Here is a 23880-nt window from a genome sequence, read left to right on the forward strand (position 1 = left end):
TTTGTATTCATTACAAATATTTGGACTCCTTCCGGTTCTGCGTTGCAGACTTTGGATCAGGAATAGACGCTGACGCTGTGTTTTAAATGTCCAGGTGACTCAGCAGATCAATGGCTGCTTTGACAAACCATTGAGATCTGAAGCTTGAGCTGAGAATCATCACTGGACATGAAAACACTCTGGACTGGACCTTCAGATGTCCTCTGCTGCTTTATCCACAACGTGTGAGCACGTTGACACATCGGACTTGTTTCTATCGCATGGGGTTCAGGAGAGGGCGTCAATCTTCAACTCCTGTACTTTTTGGTTGTCTGTTTAGTCGTTTATGTTCACCCTCGAGAGGCGGAGGTGCCTTCGAAAAAAAATAAATCAAAGAAATGTAAAGTTGATGAGAGGGGGGGGGGGGGGAACAAACTGAAGAAAGTGGTGTAATGAATGATAGCAGGCAAAACTAAAATAGGAGCTGGATAAATGTGGATGACTTAAATTACGGGAGATTCGAAAAGCATTTATTTGGAGATACATGACAAAGCACAGAGTTCGATACACGAGCAGTCGGTCTATAACAAATATATATTTACATAATACATAAACATAAATACACAGAAAAGAAAAGATCTCATGTTTTAGCTGATTTGAGTTTAAATTTTAAAGAAATTAAGACAAGTTGGAATTTTATTGATTAAAAAAAAAATCACTTATTCAGAATTTAAAGGCAAGATTCAGAGAGAATCAAGTAGAAAAGCTTTCTGCCCAGTTTCAGATGGGATCGGCTCCAGATGGATGAAAAGCTTAAGTTCCCGTCGACGTGGGAGCGGCGAGATGGACGTCAGTCTGGTATTTACCAGGCAAATATTGCCGCCGCTTCCCTCCTGTTCCGTGATCGAGTACTTCCTCCTGCTCTTGTTTTCTTCATAGACTCACAAAAAAAAGTCCTCATGGGCAAAGGTTTGCTTTGTTTTTTACTCAAAAGTATTCCCAGTGGCCGCTGCACGTGACACTAAGATTCTAATCCTTCAGTTGTGATTTGGTTAGCAAATCGGAATTTTACCAGGTGATCACAGCACAAACTCGGTTTCAGATTCTCAACAGTGGATCAGCTGGTGACCTCGTCGTGACCATGATTTCTCATTTGCTACTTCAGATTCATGTTTATGTGGCATCATGAGGGTTAAAGCAACACAGATTTAATAACCGAGGGAAAAGAGGCCGCGTTACCAGATTAGAGACCTTTCCTAAACAGATCATTTCCTCCGATGTGAGACTTGCAACTTGCTTTTTGCATGAATTTGACAGAGATAAGTCTTCTCCGGGGTGTGTGGCTGATAAAAACAAAATCAGTTTAAGAGGAAGTGATATTTGGGAGATTAAGTTGTTCAATGTGCCAGAGACATTTTAATCCAGCATTCAAATGTGCAAGGCTCTGCAGTGTTTGTAACCAGGGTCCATCGTTTAGTTTTGCATTTTGATTCGACAAAGGAGTGTTAAAGATCTTTTCTTTTTACCCTTCCTAGATATTTTTTTAATTTACTTCATTTATTCTATCCTATTAAGTTCACAGCCTGATGCTGAATTCAGTGCAGGTTTGTTGTTTTAAGTAATATTTGGTGACATCATGCAGATCATGTCCAACAAAATCAAATTAATCCACACAATGTCGTACTTAGTCATAGAAGCTTTATTGAAATTAATCAAATCACAAACCTTTTACTCTTAACAATGGATTTCCTTCTTACAGAAACTGCTTTAGGCCATTTCTTCTTCCGCCTCCTCCTCAAACTCGCCCTCTTCCTCGGCTGTGGCCTCCTGGTACTGCTGGTACTCGGATACCAGGTCATTCATGTTGCTCTCCGCCTCCGTGAACTCCATCTCATCCATGCCTTCACCCGTGTACCTACAGCCGTGAAGGGAAGAAGGTAAATCACAGATTTAATCAAGTGCCTGCAAGATCAGAATGCATCAGCGTCATTTCATCGACTGACCAGTGGAGGAAAGCCTTGCGCCGGAACATGGCGGTGAACTGCTCCGAAATGCGCTTGAACAGCTCCTGGATGGCCGTGCTGTTGCCGATAAACGTCGCGGCCATCTTCAGCCCGCGTGGAGGGATGTCGCACACGGCCGTCTTGACATTGTTGGGGATCCACTCCACGAAGTAGCTGCTGTTCTTGTTCTGCACGTTCAGCATCTGCTCGTCCACCTCCTTCATGGACATGCGGCCTCTGAAGATGGCGGCCACCGTCAGGTAGCGGCCATGGCGGGGGTCACAGGCCGCCATCATGTTCTTCGTGTCGAACATCTGCTGGGTGAGCTCGGGGACGGTCAGCGCCCGGTACTGCTGGCTGCCGCGGCTGGTCAGCGGCGCGAAGCCCGGCATGAAGAAGTGCAGCCTGGGAAACGGCACCATGTTGACGGCCAGCTTCCTCAGGTCGGCGTTGAGCTGGCCGGGGAAGCGCAGGCAGGTGGTCACCCCGCTCATGGTGGCCGACACCAAGTGGTTGAGGTCGCCGTAGGTGGGCGTGGTCAGCTTCAGCGTGCGGAAGCAGATGTCGTACAGGGCCTCGTTGTCGATGCAGTAGGTCTCGTCCGTGTTCTCCACCAGCTGGTGGACGGAGAGGGTGGCGTTGTACGGCTCCACCACCGTGTCCGACACCTGCAGGCGGGAGAGAGGGAACAAGGGGAGACGGGTTACAGCAGGCGGACAGCCAAACTCTCACGACGATGGGGACGCGTCCGAACCTTGGGGGACGGCACCACGCTGAACGTGTTCATGATGCGGTCTGGATACTCCTCCCGGATCTTGCTGATGAGCAGTGTTCCCATGCCGGAGCCCGTACCTCCTCCCAGGGAGTGTGTGAGCTGGAAGCCCTGCAGACAGTCGCAGCTTTCCGCCTCTTTTCTCACCACATCCAGGACCGAGTCCACCAGCTCAGCACCCTCTGTGTAGTGGCCTTTAGCCCAGTTGTTTCCTGCACCGCTCTGGCCTGAACAAGGGACAAAAATGTACAAAAAATAAATCTTGTGCAATAAATTTAGCCTCCCCCCCCTAATCCCATTTGTTGTTTAAAATAAAAAAAGCTGTTAATTTCACATTTCCAAACTGCTCACCAAAGACAAAGTTATCAGGTCTGAACACCTGACCGTATGGACCGGACCTCACAGAGTCCATGGTGCCCGGTTCCAAGTCCACCAGAACTGCACGGGGGACATACTTGCCACCTGGTGAAGACAACATGGCACTCAGTTAAATTATTTCATGATGCAAAGCATTGCTTGCCCTCCCCCTCTCTTTGGTGACAAATATACAAGAATATATGTTAATTTTCAGATGGGCAAATAACCACCAACCAATGTTATGTTTTGGACAATTCTACAATGGAAATGTGCATATGTTCACCTCCTCATTGCGGGGGAATCAGAAAAAAAGCACGTAGTTGTGGACTACTTTAAAAATTAAATGTGACGTTTCAGGAGTGGAGTCAAAAAGTTCCCATTTTCTCTGGCCGGTTTGTTGTGTCCTGGAGACCGTGGCGACAGTAACCAGGAAGCGCACGACAAGAAAAGCCTATTTCGTTGCTTTTCCTTGGGCACAATGGAGCCCCCTGCTGGATGTACCCGGAACTGGCTGCAGGCGTCCTGCCTGGTTTTGGATTACCTGCTCACGCGCGCGCACACACACACAGGTACCTGTGGCCTCGTTGTAGTAGACGTTGATCCGCTCCAGCTGCAGGTCGCTGTCTCCGTGGTAGTTCCCTGAGGGGTCGATGCCATGCTCGTCGCTGATCACCTCCCAGAACTGCACACAGGAGAAGAGATTAAAACCTGTCCGGACTCACCTCTGTGCGGCGGTTATTAGCTTCCCGAGCTAACCGTTAACCAGCATAACACTTCACACGGCTTTACTCAAAAGTATACCTTTGCCCCGATTTGGTTGCCACACTGGCCGGCCTGCAGATGAACGATTTCCCTCATTTTTGTTTGTTTTTTTACTTCGTCGAAATTCCGCCGTAAAAAAAAACTTGCGAGTGAAAAGTTACACACGGCACAGAGCTCCTGCAAACGGACTAACCTGAGAAGGCGGGCACGCTGCCAAATATAGTCAATGCTTGAAGCTGATTGGAGGAAACGGGTGTCAGTTAAAAGTGGATACGCATTTGATTGGTCGCGTAAACTTCGTCCCGACTTTTGATTGGACGGTGTTGTGGAACGCTCGGTTACCATGGGAATGTGTGCTCAGCGTGAAAACACAAGCGCGTCTCTCGGGGGATCAGCCTGTTGCAAGGTGATTCAAACTGAACAACACAGGGGGATTCATTTCACTTCTCGTGAAGCTGTAGCTAACAACAAGAAGGATAATGATATACTTCATTTAAATAGGAATAGTTCTATGTTTTATTATTAAACTACCTACGTGTTCTGTCTTGTATTGGTTTTTATGTTATTTTTAACTTTAACATTTGTGAGGTGACCTTTAGTGTTATGAAAAGCGCCTGTAGATCAAATTTATTATATAATTTTTATTATATTATTATTATTATTATTTTCTAAATGTTCATCAGTCCATATAGCTATTTTTATAGCGCAATTGAATCATTTCCACACATGTTTGTAAATATCAAACCAACAGAAATAGACCCCTCATAAAGTGATTTAATCATGTCATACCAAACGTTTGTGGTCATTTTTAGCATGAGCCTAATATTTGAGGTATAATTTAATAAGGTTTTTTTTCTCTCTTTTAAATCCTTCACACACTTATAGAAAGATATTTGTTAAGGTTTATCGTTAAGCCTTTGTCTTGCCATTATTACAACCAAAATTTTGCCCACACACTATTGCTCATATTCATTGATGTGGATTATACCTATAAGCAGGAAGGGTGTATGTTTTACCTTATTTTTAAATCGCAATAGACTTTTTTGTCATGGAATATGTAAAGCAACATTGACTATGTCCAACTGCAAGTAGCATTAAAATTTGCCTGTGTGTGCTTCCTGTTCCTGATAACAAAGATCAGGATTATTCATTTTGAGTCAGCGTTGCTCACATGGAGCTGAGATCTGGTGTCCCACAGTGGCCAACACCAGGAATCACCAGACTTTCACTTCAGGAGTGACGTCAAGACCCACAGGTCATCCTCAACAACGTACCGGCCAAAGGTCTCATCCATCGGAGCTGTTCACTCTGCCATCAAAGTGTATCAGACGCACCCTGACAAGTCCTGAAAACAGCTTCATCTGACAGGCTTTGGTATTGAACCCTGGGGACAACACAGCTGCAGACATATTAACATGACAAGCCTAACTAAAACAATTAAAAGCAAGCTACTTTCCTGAGTCATTTGTTTTTTTTAGTACGGACTACTACTAGGCACTGACACAACAAAGATATATTCAACCATGTAATCTTTGTTTTTGTTCGATGCATGACACTGGATATAAAGGCAAATGGTTTCCAACATGCTTCTACCAATATGTGTATTGTACCCACGAGAATCTCTGTGAGACTGTCAGTATCATCAGTGATCAGTATTACAGTTGACTTTGGTGTATGGGTGTAATTGGGGCTTTTATAAGCAAAGGAAACACAAAAGTGACACCGTTCACATCAGTTCAGTGTGTGAGATAAAACAGAAGATAATGTTGTGCAACACTTTATTTGAACGTACACAAAGACAATAACTTTCATTCCTCAACGGATCGTGACAATTAAATCTTTGACTCTGTCAGTGAAAAACGACTAAGGCGATTTTAGGGAGTGTTAAATCTGGATTTGTGCACCTGAAGTTTTGCTAAAAAGATCAAATATCTAGTGAATCAACATTATGAGTAATGAAGCTGCTGATGTCATTCTGGCATGTGGCAACATAACAGTGGAAAAACATGTGGGAGTACAACAAAAAAAACACACACACATATATCATTTTCTTTTGGATGAGAGTCATGTTTAATTGTGTTTGTCAATACATTCCCACAGTGGGAAGTCCAAAGTAGATTTTTGCTTTCAAATTATTTTCCAGTCATTGACATGCTAGAAAATAATGGCAGCATCATTTCAGGAAAAAAAAAAAAAAAAGTATTTTTGGCAGACAAAAAGCAACGCTAAGACACAAAGGTGTCCTCCAGATTAAGACCCTGTACCACACATCTTCAATACATTTAATACTGTATATACATTCATTGACCATGTATAAAAATATAATCCACCTATTGCCAAGGCTGCCCAGTGCTACTGCATTTCTAAGGCTCTTACCATGCAATATGACAACACTGATGTTGTTTCCAGCATCTCTACAAATAGCAAGTAAACTTTTCTTTTCCCCCCCCAAAGCAGCAGACCAAGATAAACCTCTGATATGGCTGTTCTACATCTGATGCACGCAACATGCATATTTGAATTGGCTTTCAAAATACTGTTTGTTTGTTTTTTATTTATTATCATTTGATATAAATATTCTCATAGTCCACAAACATTGAATGTGTGACTTTTGTGAGACTGTATCATGACTTCACCCCCCCATTTCGCTGGGACTGGCGCCACTCAGTGGCCCAAAGTGGATAAAGCAGCATAGAATATGAATTGATATTTGATATGGTTCGTGATGCAATCCCATTTCACTGTTTAAGATAAGAACAAGTAATGAATCTGTTGTTAGTTTTACAAGAGGATTGAGGACAGTTGATCAGTGTCAACGACAGGAGACAAACAAGCATGAATTAAGACTTTAGAAAGTGACAATGGGGCAGTGGAACTATAGTATACCGATATCGGTTCTTCAGAATTACTTTAAGGTTCATAGGCCAATAAACCTGCATTCAATGGAACAGAAATTGTGAAAGATCTTTGGCATAGAGGACACGAAGCAGCAAGATTAAACATTTAAAACAATCTGAAGAAAACAAGACTATACATGTTTGGACTTCTCAAATGTTAATGAGCACCTTTTGTTGATTGCAAACAAAAATAAATTCTGAGCAGATCAATTGTAGCATTTCTGGTTTCAACGCATCTCCACCGTTTTACCTAATCGTTTCAGTTATGGCCACCTCATTACGTGTCATTTGTTCTGCCAATAAATATAATGACACGTTTGATCCATGACGTCTGGCTTAAACTGCTGTATACAGGGGAAAATGTCGAAATGAACTCTGGTTCTTTCACCTCCTCCTCTTTGATAGTGGCCTCCTGGTACTGCTGGTACTCCGACACCAGGTCATTCATGTTGCTCTCAGCCTCTGTGAACTCCGTCTCATCCGTGCCTTCACCCGTGTACCTGCAGAAGAGAAGGTCAAACAGTAAACCACAAAGTACTACATCAGTATCACTGAGAGAGAAACGGGCTAAAAGTTATTCTCCACATGATGTACCGAGTAATTGACATTGCTTTCAGATTGTGCAGCGTAAATTGCTTTCTTACAGAAACGGCTTTAGGCCATTTCGTCGTCAACCTCTTCGTCAAACTCGCCCTCTTCATCGGCTGTGGCCTCCTGGTACTGCTGGTACTCGGATACCAGGTCATTCATGTTGCTCTCTGCCTCCGTGAACTCCATCTCATCCATGCCTTCACCCGTGTACCTACAGCCGTGAAGGGAAGAAGGCAAGTCACAGATTTAATCAAGTGCCTGCAAGATCAGAATGCATCAGTGTCATTTCATTGACTGACCAGTGGAGGAAAGCCTTGCGCCGGAACATGGCGGTGAACTGCTCCGAAATGCGCTTGAACAGCTCTTGGATGGCCGTGCTGTTGCCGATGAAGGTGGAAGACATCTTCAGCCCGCGTGGAGGGATGTCGCACACGGCCGTCTTGACGTTGTTGGGGATCCACTCCACGAAGTAGCTGCTGTTCTTGTTCTGCACGTTCAGCATCTGCTCGTCCACCTCCTTCATGGACATGCGGCCTCTGAAGATGGCGGCCACCGTCAGGTAGCGGCCATGGCGGGGGTCACAGGCCGCCATCATGTTCTTCGCGTCGAACATCTGCTGGGTGAGCTCGGGGACGGTCAGCGCCTTGTACTGCTGGCTGCCGCGGCTGGTCAGCGGTGCGAAGCCCGGCATGAAGAAGTGCAGCCTGGGAAACGGCACCATGTTGACGGCCAGCTTCCTCAGGTCGGCGTTGAGCTGGCCGGGGAAGCGCAGGCAGGTGGTCACCCCGCTCATGGTGGCCGACACCAAGTGGTTGAGGTCGCCGTAGGTGGGCGTGGTCAGCTTCAGCGTGCGGAAGCAGATGTCGTACAGGGCCTCGTTGTCGATGCAGTAGGTCTCGTCCGTGTTCTCCACCAGCTGGTGGACGGAGAGGGTGGCGTTGTACGGCTCCACCACCGTGTCCGACACCTGCAGGCGGGAGAGAGGGAACAAGGGGAGACGGGTTACAGCAGGCGAACAGCCAAACTCTCACGACGACGGGGACGCGTCCGAACCTTGGGGGACGGCACCACGCTGAACGTGTTCATGATGCGGTCTGGATACTCCTCCCGGATCTTGCTGATGAGCAGCGTTCCCATGCCGGAGCCCGTACCTCCTCCCAGGGAGTGTGTGAGCTGGAAGCCCTGCAGGCAGTCGCAGCTTTCCGCCTCTTTTCTCACCACATCCAGGACCGAGTCCACCAGCTCAGCACCCTCTGTGTAGTGGCCTTTAGCCCAGTTGTTTCCTGCACCGCTCTGGCCTGAACAAGGGACAAAAATGTAAAAAAAATAAATCTTGTGCAATAATTTCAGCCTCCCCCCTTAATCCCATTTGTTGTTTAAATTTTTTTTAAAAAGCTGTTAATTTCAAATTTCCACACTGCTCACCAAAGACAAAGTTATCAGGTCTGAACACCTGACCGTAGGGACCGGACCTCACCGAGTCCATGGTGCCCGGTTCCAAGTCCACCAGAACTGCACGGGGGACATACTTGCCACCTGGTGAAGACAACATGGCACAAAAGGCAAATTAAACATCTTTCTGATACAATGCATGTGAAACATGTTGCTTGCTTTTGCCAAATTTGATTACATAATGGAAATTAACACAAAGACAAGTTCCAGCCCAGGGATCAGCAACAGCTAAAATCATGTAAAAACATGCTGAAAATTCTAAAATTGAGTACAAGAATAGCTGAAAACGTCACGAAATGTATGTCATCCCAAACTGTAATTGAAACTTCGTAAATGTGACATAACACAACACATGATCAGAGCTGTGTTCAGCTCATTTGAATGGTTAAACATGTTTTGCGGCTCCAGGTACATTTGATTAGTTTGACAGTGACGGAGACGGCTATCCTGCTCATAAAGGTTGTAGATTTCTGTTCTAGCCACTAAAACAAAGTATTCCATTACAGTTCTTTGTTCAATTGCCAGCATTAATATATATATATATATATATATATCGTTAAATTGTGTTAACCAAACTCGGGGATAATTTCAGTGTTTTATTTGCGCCACTGCAGGCGCGTCAAAGAAGGTGCGGCAACAAGGTGCGGCAAGGGTCAAATACCTCGGATTTACCGCCTGAATGTTGGGACATGTTGTTTGAAAGCCGCTCCTGTCGGATAACCGACGGCACTGTACAAACTTTGGATGAGGATCCGCGAGTGACGCGCCTCATCGTGTGTGTGTAGTGGCGCAAAGGGACTCGAACCTGAGGCCTCGTTGTAGTAGACGTTGATCCGCTCCAGCTGCAGGTCACTGTCTCCACGGTAATCCCCGGTGGGGTCGATGCCATGTTCATCACTGATCACCTCCCAGAACTTGAGAAATACAGAATTTGCATGAGCGCTCACTGTCTGAAATACAACTGTCACACGTTTTGATCATTAAATTTCATCCGAACTCGACTCTCACCTTCGCTCCGATTTGGTTGCCACACTGGCCGGCCTGAAGATGAACGATCTCCCTCATTTTTTTTTTTACGGAAAAGAAAAACTTCGGGCGAACAGGTCGTTAAAGTTGTTCTCTGACTGTGAAGTTTCCGTCTGGTTGAGCTCACCTGACGCAGAAAGCACCGCCCCCACCCTGGAAAGACGCGGGCGAATCCGATTGGACAGAGCGCACGTCAGTCAAATCTGAGCCCGTCACTTGATTGGTTTAAAATCACTTTGACGTCTGATTGGACAGCGAGCTGTCTCCAATGCCTTGAAAGCGGCGCCTTTTACGCTGGTTTTGAACAGGAAAGACAAGAATTCCACGGTCAACTGTCAAAAGAGGCGTGTCGCACCTTTGGCTCCAACGGAAGATTATTCGTAAAACGTCAATTAATCAAAACTACATAACTTCATGTCACAAAAGTCCTTTGTTTCTGTCAGGGCTGCAATGTGTTTTTATTTAATATTTTAATTTGCACCTTTCCCGTGTTACAAATGCATTGTACAAGAAAACAAAACACCTCTGAAACAAAACAAAACAAAAAAACACAAATCAAATAAACTGGTATTTCAAATATTTGTGTTCAGAGGTTATTCCCATTGTCAACAATGTGTCAGCTGCAGATTAAATTTAGATTGTATCTTTATTTTCGGTGATAAGCTTCAAGTGTGACGATATTAAGAAGAGTTTGCGTCACTGTTACAACTAAGATTGATTAAGTGATTTGCACATGTTATGAGTGCAATTTCTACATCCATTACCGGAAACACTCATCAAAACTGAAGTTGCGAAATTGATCAATTCAATCAAAATTCAGCCGCTTGTTCGCTAAAAGAACAGGATAGGTTTACACCAGACATGAAATTGCAGAAACAACTCAGACATTTCATCCTTTACTATGCATATACTTTCATTCAACAAACAAGGTATCACATCTGGATGCAGTCTCAGAGCAGGAGTGGGTGGGGAGATGAGGTCACGATACAGGGTCCTTTTGAAATATCCATGCAGTCAAATACGAATGAGATAAGTTGTTGCCATATTTTTATTCTGTCTGTTTCTTGATGGCTTATTATTTATATTCTTCAAAAGGTGTAAATCCAACCCAGTGTGTGAGACGGATTAAGCAGATTCTGACATATTGTCTTCCTCAGTACTTTGCTTCACTTCACTCAGCATATTTGCCTGGGCAACAAGTTAAACCTGATTTCTGTACAAGCCCTCATTTGTTACAGGGTTAAGAATGTGAACCAACTTTCATAAGATGTTTGAAGAGGCTTAATCAGATTTAGCGAAGTTTAGCTATTCCACACTTGATAAAATGATGCATTGTGGATTGAAAAGCACCTGACAAATCTTCTTTGCCTCTTCCAAACAACTCTTATTTGCCAAAGACTGGACAAGCACAAGAGTGAAAATGACAACATGTCAGGCCCTTAGGCCTAATGCCAATGTGCCACTGCTATTATATTATAATGCATCCATACTGTTGCAACTTCTCAAACTTCATAACCAAACTTGAACATATTAGGTCAAAAAATATTTTTTAATAAACCCACGAGAGAGCAAGAATAATTCAAATCAAAGGGGTGCAACAATAGACAGATCAATTGTTTTCCAAGTAAGTAAAAGTTATTAAACTTGGTCTATATAAACATTTGTATAAAAAGATATACCAGAAATAAGGGGTCTATGAGGTAGAAAAATCAATATCAGGAGCTTTGTGAATAGCTGGCGATTGTTCTTTTGCCTCAATGTACCTTGGAAGACCTTGTGAAGGCCTTTATAAAAAAGATGCATACCGCTTGAAGGTAATAATGACTGCAAGTAAAAAAGCAATAACCAAATGCTGGCTGCAGCAAGATGCCCCAACCCTGAAGCTGCTTAAACACATTATAAACTTGACTCTGAAAATGGAGATTTCTGTACTATACGACTTCAAAATTAGTAAGGAGAGGAATACTGGGCAAAATTAATTGCCACAAAGACTCTTAATAACTGTGTATTTTAGACTTTAAGTCATCCACTGTAATCCGCGCATTATTCTGCTTGATGGTAATTGTACTATTTTAAATTACATGGCCCTCACCTGTGCTATGTTCATGTGTAATATTAGATATTTTTTAAAGACTGCAATTTTCCGTTTAACGGTGAAATCGGGAAAAAGAAACACATTGCAATATAATTCTCTTAAATGAAATCGAATTGAGCGCCCTCGTGCAGGAAATGACGCACCGGTTTTAGCGTGACGTCATCATCAGGCGACTGTTTATGCGACTCCATCATGGCGCTGTTTCCAGCGTTTTCAGAAGTGGAGATTAACAGAGTTGAAGATTCCTCCAAAGGTGAACCTGCCTCACAATATACGATGTTCTATCGACACGTATGTCTAACTCTGCTGTCAGATTAGGGTAAACAAAAGTTCTTATAAGAAGCTCCGACGTCTGACTGTCGTTGAAGCGGACAGACACAGCGGCATGATATTCTCGTTAAATATCGGTTTATAACGCTGTTCTTTTTTTAAAGCCAGAATACCGTGTTTTAGTGGACATGTTGAGTGTCGCTGTGTAAACTATTTCTTTGCAAATAGTCGTGTGTGTAATGATAGCTAACGTTTAGGGTCGACTAATGAGGCTACAGGCGCAAAAGACGATTTGTTTCACGGTCACTGTATCTGAATGAGATGTTTTTTGTTTTTTTTGTGTTTTCTGTTATTCTAAGTCAAATTTTCTATGATTTGCAGCTACATTTGATACTGCAGCTCAATCTGAGACACTAATCTAAAGCCACGTTGTCATAAGTGGTGACCTGGATGGACAGAGTTGAAAATGGCCAGTGGAGAACTGTATTTAACAAAGTGTATTGAAGTTAGGTAGCAGTCCCCAGAGACAATTGATGGTTTTAGTGGAAGGAGACATAGATATAGGAAATGGTGAATATGGGGAAAAGGTGTCGATGATTACACAGAATGTTTGAAATGTGACATGCCTGAAATAAATGAATGAATGAAAAAAAAATGGAGACAGATTATCTGATGTGAAGACGCCTTGAAGAGGGCAGCCGAAAGACTATTAGGAATGGACGGCACTTGTTTCAAATGCATTCAAGCAGTGAAAATGTTATATTTGCATTTATATTAGTCTTCACAATGTAAAAGGATTGAACAAGAATTTAAATTCTGATTTACAGCTTGTGTGCATGTGTTGAGGTGTTTTGAAGCTCAGGTTGTTTTGATAGTGGCGTTTAGCTCGTTTGTACTGTGGGTGTAGTCTCTCGTCTTTCTATTGGCAACAGTGCACATGTTATGTTCATGCCAACACAGCACATTAGAAAAGGCATTCTGAATGTTTTTGCCACTTGAATGTAAAGTCATGCTGGAAACAAAATCCTGCTTGTCTATGTCTAATCCCAGCAGACAGAAGGGGGAAGTGCTCTAAAACCTCCTGGTCCATGCCGAGCTGACTTTGAACTTCATCAAATTCTGTGGAGCTATACCTTTCTGAATAATACACTTATCTCGATCCTGATAGTGTTAAAACTGAAGAAATGCTTTGTCTGTGTGCTCTCCTTTCAGAATTTGACTGGTTGAATAACAAGAGTTTTCAAAGTGCGGATGCCGTGTCCCTTCACAGTCGATTTTTGGAGAATACCAATGAGACGGTGACCAAGAGCCAAGCAAGGTACAAATCATCTGTTTCTCAAGCGAACACATTACATGTTCTGCTGGGATGGATCATCGGTTCAAGTGAATGCTGTTTTATGCCGATAAATTTCTTGATTTACTGCACAGAACTTCGTGTCTTTTCAATATTGAAGGTCCAGCAGCAGATACAGAGAGTGATTTTTACACTAACGTGATCTTAAGTTATGTCAAACCAGCTGTGCATGATTTATTACTCCTTTAAACCAAGATGTGGGACATAGAGAGAGCCTAACATTTTTTTTGTGTCTTTTTTCCTCATTCATTTGTTGTTTACTTGTTTGTCTTATTATCACTTTCAATCCTCCAATGTGTGATTAATTAAAGAGCCTAATTCACATGGTTGAAATATCAGAACATAAGGTGGTAAAAAGAAAACAATTTTTTTTCCACTTTTTTTTCACAATTTTCAGGGAATCGCGGCCGTGAAATCTTTGCCACCACCAATTGTTTTAGAACTACCTCTTTTCATAATTCAGTCATTCATAGATCACAAAAATAATCTTCTAACATGTTGGAAAACATCTGAATAAGATCTGCACATATATACACAAGTAGCAGTCTTAAAAAAATAAAAAAATAGGAGAATAAATGTGGTGATGATAATAATAATAACAAACAAGTTAAGACCATAAATAAAATACAAGGAAATCAGTTAGAATAGCAGACTCAGTCAGTATGAAGCTGATACGAGCCATTTTTAAGTTACACCACTTAAAGGTATACAGGAGGATTTTCAGGAATTTTAGAAAAGAACCGCCCTCTCCACCGTTTGAAAAAATTGCGCATGCGCAATGCTGTACCTGCTCCCGAGACGGAGCGCCTACTAAAACGCGTGCGAGAGACATGCACGAGCCCAGTTCTCCTCGTGCACGCTCTGTTTACAAGTCACAAGTCGGCATCCCTCACATAAGCTCACTTTACAAGAAGATTTGCACCAGAGGGGGTGAAACTGTGTAAAAATGTCCGAGAATAATGTGTCGGGTCGGCCACCGGCTTGATGAGAACCGTGTGGAGTGAGCTGCGCGCAGGGACGAGCACGTACGACGGGCTTACGTCATATATCACCAGAATGATTGACAATTGGGAGGACCAGTTATTTTGATGATCCACCTGGAAGAAGAAAATCCTCTACTATACCTTTAATTTAATGTGCAAAGCCTTAAGGACCATCCCCCAAACTTCACAGTGAATCTCTGTGTTTGTGTTCAGAAAGCACTTCTTTGAGACACAGTGGTTGATGTGCGGTCTTCTTGTCTCTTAATGTGACCTTGTCCTTTTTAGTGCCGGCAGAGATGTGAGTTCACCAGAGGTGGGGAAGAGTGAGGAAGATGGAGAGGGTCATGTGTCACACAGAAAGAAGAAAAAGAAACATGAAAAGAAGAAGAAAAAGAAGAAGAAACACAAGAAGAAGAGTGGGAGGTATTCGGACAGCAGCGGATCCGACTCAGACACCATCTACCCCAGCGACCTAAAAAAGGAAGAAGAGGCTGAAAGGTAGTTTTTTTTTTTTTTTCGTTTTCTTTTCACATTATACGCAACAGCACTACCTTGATTTTAGCCTTCGTTTTTTATGGCGATGTGTGTGTGTGTGCATCTATACAGGCAGAAAGTTGCTTCATTAGCAACTTGTTTCTGTTGGTTGGATGACTTCCAGTCATCCACAGAGCAGCCGTTCTGCGTCGACCGCAAACCCGACCCTGCAAACTGGACTTATAAGTCTCTGTACAGAGGAGATGTTACCAGGTACGATGCACATTTGATTACAGTCGAGCTCAGTGACTTCTCAGAATAGATTTATCAGATCTGATTTGTCATGTGTGTGTCTGCGTCCCACACAGGTATAAGAGAAAAGGTAGATCGTGCTTGGGTCTGGACTCTCGTACTCAGGGAGTCAGCTGGGAGGAGTCGGACAAGAATAAGAAACAGAAAGGCGGGGACAGCAAGCATAGCGCAGACAGATACTTTTCCAAACTCAGCCAACAGCTGCTGAGGTGTCAGCCTGCGACTCAAGTGACAGCAGCAGGTCTTGATGACGGCGATGCCGTCGTCCCCACCTCCTTCCTCCCTCTCAGTGACATTGGTGCAGACAACAAAGCACTTGCAGGTACGTGATTTCTAAACGAAGTAGCTGTTTTTAATGACACTGACAGTTTTGCATTTTATTTTTATTGTTTATAGATTTAAACTGAAACTGGAGTTTCCTCATGAGAGGAAAACGGGCTCACAGTAAAGGCGTTCAAGCATAAATACAAGAGGGACACAAAAATTCTATTCAATTTTGAAGCCGGATTTATTGAGTTTCTGGAAAATGTATTATTTCTTCACAATTAAGCAAGCTACAATTACACAGACTAAGAATAAGCTTCAATTGATTCTGTTACTACCCATGACAAGGATGTTCAACTATTTATTTTTTTTAAATATGCATCATGACAAACTGTGCTTCATTTGTATTCCTATAAAAAAAAAATGCAATCCTCGAATGCAGGTGACAGAGGGCAGTCATCAACCGTGAATCCTCTTGGGGTGTACGACACCTCCACCGCCCTTTGGCTCCAGGGCAAAGGGCAGCAAGAGCAGCAGAAGCCAGAGATGCAGACGGACACTGAGAGAGCCTCACTTCTGCCCGGGAGGACCGAGGAGTTCAACAGGCGGCTCAGAGAGCAGCCGACAGACACGCAGCTGTGGCTCCAGTTCATAAGATACCAGGTTACATTCAGCTCTCCGCCTTATTGTCGCACGCACACAAACACACCGCTTTATGATGCTTCACGATCGCATGGCTTGTATTCTTTTCCACCACGGAAAAAGCAAGTATTGTCGTGTTTCGCTCAAAGAAGCAACCCAGAGGAGTTGTGACTTCGTCCCAGTTTCCACCATATAACCTGTGGAACAAATAGCCCGTGTTATAATGTAGTCGTGAATCACATATAATCAAATTTTTTTTATTATTATTATTAAATATGCAAGAATTACTCTTGTATAGCAAAATTAGAACTGAAAACACAACAGCTTGTTTATCACATCCTTATAGAACCGACCTGACATTTCAATGAAAACCAATAGTTAGACTGTGCTCTTCCTCCACCGCCGTCGTCGTCGTCTTCTGTCCACCTGCAGGATGAGCTGAGCGCAGCAGTGTTTGCGGGTGAGGAGGAGCAACAGGGCAGTGAATCAGTTGAACGCCGGAAGTCCTCCTACAAAGCGGTCCTGGAGAAGAAGCTCAGCATTGCGGATCGTGCCATCGCCACGAACCCGACCTGCGTGGCTCTGCAACTGGAGAGGCTCAGGATCTGCCAGGAGCTGTGGGAGCCGGCAGTTCTGGCTAAAGAATGGAAGAAACTGGCGAGTTCCCAGTATTTGTGCTCGAGACCCAAACGTCCAGTTGCACTCGTGAAGGCAATGTGTTTATTTCTTGTATTCCAGGTGTTCCTCCACCCAAACAGCGCCCCCCTATGGAAGGAGTATCTTCTCTTCACACAGAGCTACTTCAGTAACTTCACTGTGTCCAAGGTCAACTCTGCATATGGGAAGTGCCTGAGCACGCTGAGTGCAGTGCGAGACGGCAGCATGGTCTCTCATCCAGCTCTGCCAGGAACCGAGGAGGACATGTTGGGTAAATGAAATCTTCATTCGGCTCGCTTTCTGTCAGGACTGGCCAGTGTCGAGCCTCTCGAGACAGTTTGACTGTCGAGGAAATGCTCAGTCGTCATACACACAACATACACAAGATGATGTGTATGAGCCAGAGTCAGAAACTATTGTTTATTTGACACTGGGGTCATCTTTTTTTTTTTTTTCCCCCATACAGATATCTTCACCCAGCAGTGTCATTTCCTGCGTCAGGCTGGTCACGCAGAGAAGGCCATTTCCCTGTTTCAGGCCATGATTGACTTTACATTCTACAAGCCTGACAGTGTACACAAAATGTCCACCAAGCAGCAGGTACCCACACACTCAGACACACACACACACACATGTAAAGTTCCTTTGTTTTATGGTAAAATTACATTGGATTTAACTGATTTGCTGCAGATTGAATCTGAAACCTCAGAAGTGTCCAAACTGATGTTTTCTGTGTAATGGAACGGTAACCAATCCATGACCGTTCCATGGTCAGCTAGGATTGGCTCCAGTGCCCAGAGACTCTCAGCGAGATAAAGCAGTCGTAAACATAGATGAAAAGCTGGAATTGCTTTTAGTTTCTTCATGGCTTCTGAATTTTGATATATTTTTTGGTTTCAGGTTGACTTCTTTGAGCCGTTCTGGGACAGCGGGGAGGCGAGAGTCGGGGAGCTGGGGGCCAGAGGCTGGAAAGCCTGGATGCACCAACAGGAGCGTGGAGGCTGGCTGCAGCCGAATGAAGGTAAAACACACGGATGCACACATAAGCAGGGTCAAATCAGTTCGCGATTAGTTCAACTGCAGTTGATGGGATGTGCATTGATTTTGGGTTTTTTTGGGACGGGAAACGCCAGCTTGGTTTTTTTTTGTGTTTGCATCTCCACAGAGGAGGAGGAAGAGGAGGAGGAGGATGAGGAGGAGGTGAAGGACAGGAGCATGCCCAGATGGGCTGTGTGGCTGGACGTGGAGTCGTCTCGTGAAGCCGCCCAGTGGCTGCCCTGGAGGCCGGACAAGGCGAAAGGCCAAACGGAAGAAGACTGTGAGGACCCTGACAGACAGGTCCGTATGCAGCTGTCAGTTATTAGTGCTGTTGTTCTGTGATGGCATCCCTTTGTTTGACCTCCTCACCTCTGCGCCCCCCCCCCACCCATCTTTAGGTGCTATTTGACGACATCGGTCCTTCCTTAATTTGTCTGTCTTCGCCGGAGCTCCAGCTCCGTTTTCTCCTCCACTTTTTGTCTTTCCTGGGTCTGCCAGTGGACCCTGTGCTCTTTGCTGTCCCCTGCCAGCCTGGCATGATTATAGAGAACCTTTCCCTCCTCACTCAAGGTAAAAAGGTTAACGAATGATCACATACGGGTGCCGTCCTTTAAGAAATGTAACAACAAACCTGGTTCTGTGTCGCCTCGCAGGCCATGAGCTCCGACATCCCCTGACTTGGTACGACCTACCCGACCCTGGGGTTAACTCTGTCGGCCACACAGTTACTCTCCAAGGCACGCGGAAGTGGATGGGGCTTGGAAAGCAAGGGGAAAAGTTTGTCACCAATATATTTGGTATGGTCCAACCTGTGATTCCTCCCATGCACCAATCGTGTCTGACACTCAGCTGGATCCAGTACGAGAAGCTGAAGGTATGCATTGTTTCACCCGTCAGTATTCTTTTAAACTGAAATTGCACGAGAATCCAATTCAGATTGATGCATTTTGTTCCTTGCGTGCGCTCTATTAGGTACTGCGATCTTTGCGCAGCGGCAACAAAAAGCGTCTCCGCATTCAGGGCAAGAGCAGTAAGCGCGTCGCCAAGCGTCTGCTCAAGGAACCGGACAACCGCTCGTCCCTGGTGCTGTGGCGGGAGTACGCCCACCTGGAGTGGTTGCTGGGCAACCTGGACGAGGCCCGCAAAGTCTTCTCCACAGCCACGGCGATGGGGGGAGGCGGGGGGCTGAGCAGCCCCGCGCTGTGCGAGCTGTGCCTCCTGTGGGCCCAGCTGGAGGTGGAGGACGTGGCGGCCGAGCAAGGGGGGCGACTGGCGGACGTGACCACGTCCCCGGCCGTGTGCGTACTGTCCAGGCTGACGGAAGGAACCGCTTCCTCCCTTCCACCGTCGCAGGCTCTCTCCACGGTTTCCATCCTCAAAGCAAGAAAGTCCTATGAGCAGGCTCTGACCGCCAGCTTGACCGCCCTGGAGCAAAACCTGCAAAATCCACGATCCAGTAAAAAAGGTCCAAATTCTCTCTTTCTGTCAGTGAGATAAATGTGCCACACGTTGCTCACAAAGGAACGACATTCTCATTTAAGCTTGTTTCCTACAAAATCTGCATACTCGGCATATTGTTTTATAAATTGAAGCATTTGTTTCCCTTTACGTCATAGACATGTAACAATCCATGTAAAACCGAACAATAATGTAATACTTTCAGCTATTTTAAATATAATAGAGCCATTAATGTAAGAACTTGTCAATAGTTAGGGTAATAACTGCAGCCAAAATTGTAATAATGCATCAATAAGGCTGCAGTTCTTGGAAAGAGACGCAGGTTTTGTGTTTAAAATAGGTATAGTGGATTTTGCAGTCATATTCATTCATCGAGGATAAATACACTGCAACACTCTGTTATGGTTGTCCAAATATTTCACTTTTTCATTTCAGTATCAGCAAGTTATTGGCTTTGTTATGATCAAAATGGCCAAAATCATTAGATTACTGTGAAGAACTGATCACCTCAATAATTGGCTAATGCTCACTGAGAAACTGTAGCTTGAAGTTATGGGCTGAGAAAGGTTTAAATTTTAATTAAAATTTAAATATTCCCTGTTTGTAAAAAAAAAAAAAAAAGAGGATAGAGGACAATGATTGCATTCTATAAGCTCTCCATATAGTTTGCGTACCTTTTGACACTAACTTGAATGCGTTACTCATTTGTTGTTCTTGCTCATCCTCTCACCAGCAGGCCAGGAGGACCTCCACGGGGAGAAGCTGAGGATGAGAGGCCTGGTGGGCTGCTTCGCTCTGTTCCAGTACCTCACGGTGAGCATCCACGCGGCCAACGCCGTCTACAGCCAGGCCCGAGACCGCTTGGAGGAACTCTACCGCACAGTGGCACCCGACAAGCAGCCCGAGAGTGAGACGGATGCAAACCACGCCAGCAGTGACTCCAGCCGCGCCGCCGTGCCGCAGCTCTCTGTCGGCAGGCTGGCCTCGGAGTGCGAGGCCCTGGCGGTGCAGCAGGCGGCGCTGCTGAGGCACCACAGCGGCATCGGGGTGTTTCCACTGGCCACCCTGAGACACACGCTGACCTCTGCCCTGTCAGCATGGTCCTGCAGCGCCCCTCTCTGGAGCATATACGTACAGGTAGACGACCGTTTGTTCATGAAGCACCACACAGGCGGCAGGAGGCAATCTGAAAATGACCCCCGTGTCACCTGTCACAGGTGGAGAACCGTTACCATAGCGCTGGCCGCGCACGTAGGTTTTTCCTGTCTGTAACCAGGGAGGCCAGCAGCGTGGTGCCACGCCTCTTCGCTATTGTTGCTGAACAACAGAGGAAGCAGCTGGTGGATGCGGCCCAGAGGTAAGTTCACGGGCGACGAGGGGGCAGTCGGGAGTTCGTACCCATAATGGCAAAATCGTTATAATCTTGCCTTGGACTGTTCAACCTGATGAACCCAGAAAAAAATCTGTTGAAATTGACAGAAGATATTAAGAAAAGATCACATTTTTGCATTTGTGGTCTTCATAGATCCGGTTGCCATGATGATCCCTTGTCCATCCTGCCAGAAAACGGCCTCAGCAACCGCATCCGCGGTTTGTTTGAAAATGCCACAGCGACAGCGATGGGGGCTCACTGTCCTCTCCTCTGGAGGATGTACATCCACTTCCTGGTGAGACAGCAAATACATGACTTGTTGTTTCTTATCCAGGACCATCTCCATCAGCCACCCACAGTTTTAAATGCTTTAAAATATTCAGCAGATTACGAGGGAACAACATCATCTCAAAGATGTCTATAGCAAACAATAACCCAGTGAGACCCTGGTTTGTAATACCAGTTCATACCACAAGATGGTGTCCTGAGTTTTGTTTTTAATGGAGGAAAAAGAGTGAAAAGCAGATCTTATTGATCCCTTGTAGCTGTTATTGGCTTATTTTAATGGAATTATAAAAAGAATGTGACCAGTGAGCTCTTTAACCTGGTTAGTTCATCCTCTATCTATTCACCAGACTGAGAATATGATTTGAAGGGGGAAAAAATTGATTTCTTACTTTACCTGAACACAGCAATGTGCCTTGGTGTTGATATTCAGGGTGTGCCGTGTCACATCCTAAGATTAACTTAGTGGAGCTCCACACAGCCTTTTTTTCAGATGAGGTCACCTCCCTGCTCAATGGATCCTATGCGTATTGTTTTGTTTTGTTTTTTTCAAAGGTCATAGGTAGTAACTGCAGAATTCATGAAAGATGGATAGCTCTTCTTCGGAAGTGAACACTTTAAGTAATTAAAAACAGCTCTGGTTGTTCCCCACCTGAAAAAAAACCCAATCTTGATATATCAATCTTTAATTTTATATGGAACAATTGCAAACTTAATTTATTTGGGCAAAGTATTTAATCATTTGGAATAAGACATTTTTTGGTGTTATATTTCTATTGTCAGTTTCTTTTATTGGCTTTTAAATGACTTTTCATGAGTTTCTTTTGCTTTTACATAACCTTCTCACTTAATCTTGACATATTTCATTGATTTGATTACTGCTTTTATGCTTTTTTTTTTTTTTTTTACACCTTTATCATTTAGTCCTATTTTTATGTCTTATTTTCTGATCCTACTTATTAGTTTTTTTATTTTATGTAAAGCACTTTGGGCTGCACTATGTGTTTGACAGGTGCAATACAAATACAATTATTATTGACACTATTATCTGTAGTAAGTAAATAATCAGTATAATGGAGATATACTAATTTATTGATGTGTTGCTTGCAAAGTTGGCATGAAGTTGCATCCATTTACGATCACGACTAGAAATAGACTCAACAGTTGTGCCAAAATATGAATGAAAATGGGTTTTGCCATCATTTTGTAAGGTTTTACACAAAACGAACAGAAACTCCTCCACGGATGGTTCTCTACCGTGCTCCGGTGTCCGTTAATGTGAGCAGCTCGGTGAGCAGCAGGAGGGAGTGTTTTGCCTGCCTACCAAAGAGGCATTCAAGGACAGCTCTAAGCACCGGCCGTTATTTCTCAGTCTCCCGTACACAGCGAGTGCAGTCAAGCAGAACAACAGGTTCAGTGCCTGGAAAAATATGCTTTGGGTTATGGGAGTCTCTAAAGAAGCCGAGGCATTCCTCAATAAACTGCCTAATTTAGAACAAGTTTATGACACAAAATGTGTGGCTGCACTAAAATGATCCAGGTCAGACACAGACTATTTACACATTTATCCTACCTAATACCGTATTATGATGGTATTTTCAATAGGATCACTCCTGGGCAGTCCAAACATTAAAAATAAATCAAATATTGACAATTAACTGAGAGCATCCCTGACTTTTGCCAAATGATGCACTATGCCGTCTACCATTACACTTATTTTATTCCTGAAATAAATCTGACTGCACAATATGTGTACTGACAGCAATGGGAAAAGCCTGGGATGTTTTGCAATATTAGTTTGTGTGTCATTTGTTTTTTCGTTTCACAAACATTTACTCTAGACTTGGAATTAAGGATAAAGCAAACAAGTGGTGACAGGAGCTTATCCAGACTAATCCTCCCCCATAGCCGCTTTAGATATTCAAATATTGATCGTCATCAGTGAAGTCTTGTGTACATGTTTTGTGGATGTAATGTGTGCATACCGTGTGTGAATTTGTAGGTGTCGGAGGGAAAGGTGCATCAAGCAAAAGGCATTTTCTACAAGGCCTTACAGAATATACCCTGGACAAAGGTGAGACATGAAAGTCCGTCTTCTTACTGCGGATAGTACCCATCTTCCTCATCGCTTTAAATCTGCAACGCTCTTTTTCTGTCTTTGTCTGCATGTCGTTGTGGATTTGCCTTTATGCAAATGTGCACGTGGACGCTGTGCCATCAAGGGTTTGTACATGGACGCAGTGCAGCTGTTCCCCGAGGATTTGCAGGAGTTTGTCGACCTGATGACAGAGAAAGAGCTCCGGCTGAGGCTGCCTTTGGAAGAGCTGGATATACTTCTTGAAGACTGAACAAACACACACGCGCACACACACACACACACACACACACGCACACACGCACCTCATTCAAGAACTTTCTTCCCTGGCAACATGCCAACCCACACACTGGCAGACTTGGTGGCAAGAACAGGATTCAAAACTCAGCACAGACACATTGAAAGGCTGCAGTATTGAATAGTTGCAGTTCGAAGAGCTGTCCTTTATACGTAATGTTCCAGAAATGCATAAAAGAAAACTGTTAAAGCTGTATTTTAGTACCTGGAATTATCAATAAATGAGAAATGAATTTGTGTTGTATGGTGGAGGTTTGTTGGTGTGATTTCACAGTGGGATAATGATTTACTGTGAAGAATCAATGTTATATAAAAAAAACAAACTTTTTGGACATAAATTTTTTTTTTGACATTTAACTTTACACTGCCTTAAAATATCAATAAATTTACGCTGCAAATGGTGATTGAATTGATAGTAATAAGGAAGCATATCCTGTAATGTTTA

General features: G+C 44.0%; 3 protein-coding genes across 4 annotated transcripts; 1 reads left to right on the forward strand and 2 right to left on the reverse strand.

Moving 5' to 3' along the window:
• Nucleotides 1-1666: 1666 nt before the first annotated feature.
• On the reverse strand, nucleotides 1667-4052 carry LOC308142867 (tubulin beta-4B chain). Its single transcript, XM_080513466.1, has 6 exons — nucleotides 3913-4052; nucleotides 3685-3793; nucleotides 3106-3216; nucleotides 2737-2981; nucleotides 1983-2650; nucleotides 1667-1894 (listed from the first exon to the last, which is right to left on the reverse strand). Exons 1-6 carry the CDS (start codon nucleotides 3967-3969, stop codon nucleotides 1747-1749), a joined length of 1338 nt encoding a protein of 445 aa, XP_080369592.1. The 5' UTR covers nucleotides 3970-4052; the 3' UTR covers nucleotides 1667-1746.
• Nucleotides 4053-5897: 1845 nt separating this feature from the next.
• LOC308142866 (tubulin beta-4B chain-like) lies at nucleotides 5898-9946 on the reverse strand. Its single transcript, XM_080513465.1, has 7 exons — nucleotides 9822-9946; nucleotides 9619-9727; nucleotides 8787-8897; nucleotides 8415-8659; nucleotides 7661-8328; nucleotides 7415-7572; nucleotides 5898-7270 (listed from the first exon to the last, which is right to left on the reverse strand). The coding sequence occupies exons 1-6, from the start codon at nucleotides 9876-9878 to the stop codon at nucleotides 7425-7427; spliced, it is 1338 nt and encodes a 445-aa protein (XP_080369591.1). The 5' UTR covers nucleotides 9879-9946; the 3' UTR covers nucleotides 5898-7270; nucleotides 7415-7424.
• A 2169-nt stretch (nucleotides 9947-12115) lies between these two features.
• nrde2 (NRDE-2, necessary for RNA interference, domain containing) lies at nucleotides 12116-23668 on the forward strand. Of its 2 annotated transcripts, none has more exons than XM_080512381.1 (19): nucleotides 12116-12187; nucleotides 13417-13522; nucleotides 14827-15039; nucleotides 15148-15288; nucleotides 15384-15649; nucleotides 16034-16254; nucleotides 16666-16890; nucleotides 16972-17161; nucleotides 17357-17490; nucleotides 17791-17911; nucleotides 18056-18228; nucleotides 18327-18498; nucleotides 18582-18802; nucleotides 18901-19393; nucleotides 20120-20523; nucleotides 20604-20743; nucleotides 20912-21053; nucleotides 23046-23117; nucleotides 23266-23668. In XM_080512381.1, exons 1-19 carry the CDS (start codon nucleotides 12127-12129, stop codon nucleotides 23389-23391), a joined length of 3621 nt encoding a protein of 1206 aa, XP_080368507.1. In that variant the 5' UTR covers nucleotides 12116-12126; the 3' UTR covers nucleotides 23392-23668. The 2 variants fall into 2 exon arrangements, with proteins under 2 accessions (XP_080368507.1, XP_080368508.1); XM_080512382.1 differs by having other exon boundaries at nucleotides 20123-20523.
• Nucleotides 23669-23880: the final 212 nt, after the last annotated feature.

This window comes from Blennius ocellaris (assembly GCF_963422515.1).
Source record: "Blennius ocellaris genome assembly, chromosome: 17".
In the NCBI taxonomy this organism is placed as follows: Eukaryota; Metazoa; Chordata; class Actinopteri; order Blenniiformes; family Blenniidae; genus Blennius; species Blennius ocellaris.

Coding starts and splice junctions, on each gene's coding strand:
- nrde2 (XM_080512381.1), top strand. CDS start 12,127: ATGGCGCTGTTTCCAGCGTTTTCAGAAGTGGAGATTAACAGAGTTGAA. Junction 15,289..15,383: donor TACAGAGGAGATGTTACCAG/GTACGATGCACA, acceptor CGTCCCACACAG/GTATAAGAGAAAAGGTAGAT. Junction 17,912..18,055: donor CTGGCTGCAGCCGAATGAAG/GTAAAACACACG, acceptor GCATCTCCACAG/AGGAGGAGGAAGAGGAGGAG.
- LOC308142866 (XM_080513465.1), bottom strand. CDS start 9,878: ATGAGGGAGATCGTTCATCTTCAGGCCGGCCAGTGTGGCAACCAAATC. Junction 9,728..9,821: donor GCAACCAAATCGGAGCGAAG/GTGAGAGTCGAG, acceptor GTATTTCTCAAG/TTCTGGGAGGTGATCAGTGA. Junction 8,898..9,618: donor CTACTACAACGAGGCCTCAG/GTTCGAGTCCCT, acceptor TGTCTTCACCAG/GTGGCAAGTATGTCCCCCGT.
- LOC308142867 (XM_080513466.1), bottom strand. CDS start 3,969: ATGAGGGAAATCGTTCATCTGCAGGCCGGCCAGTGTGGCAACCAAATC. Junction 3,217..3,684: donor CTACTACAACGAGGCCACAG/GTACCTGTGTGT, acceptor TGTCTTCACCAG/GTGGCAAGTATGTCCCCCGT. Junction 2,651..2,736: donor GCGTGGTGCCGTCCCCCAAG/GTTCGGACGCGT, acceptor TCCCGCCTGCAG/GTGTCGGACACGGTGGTGGA.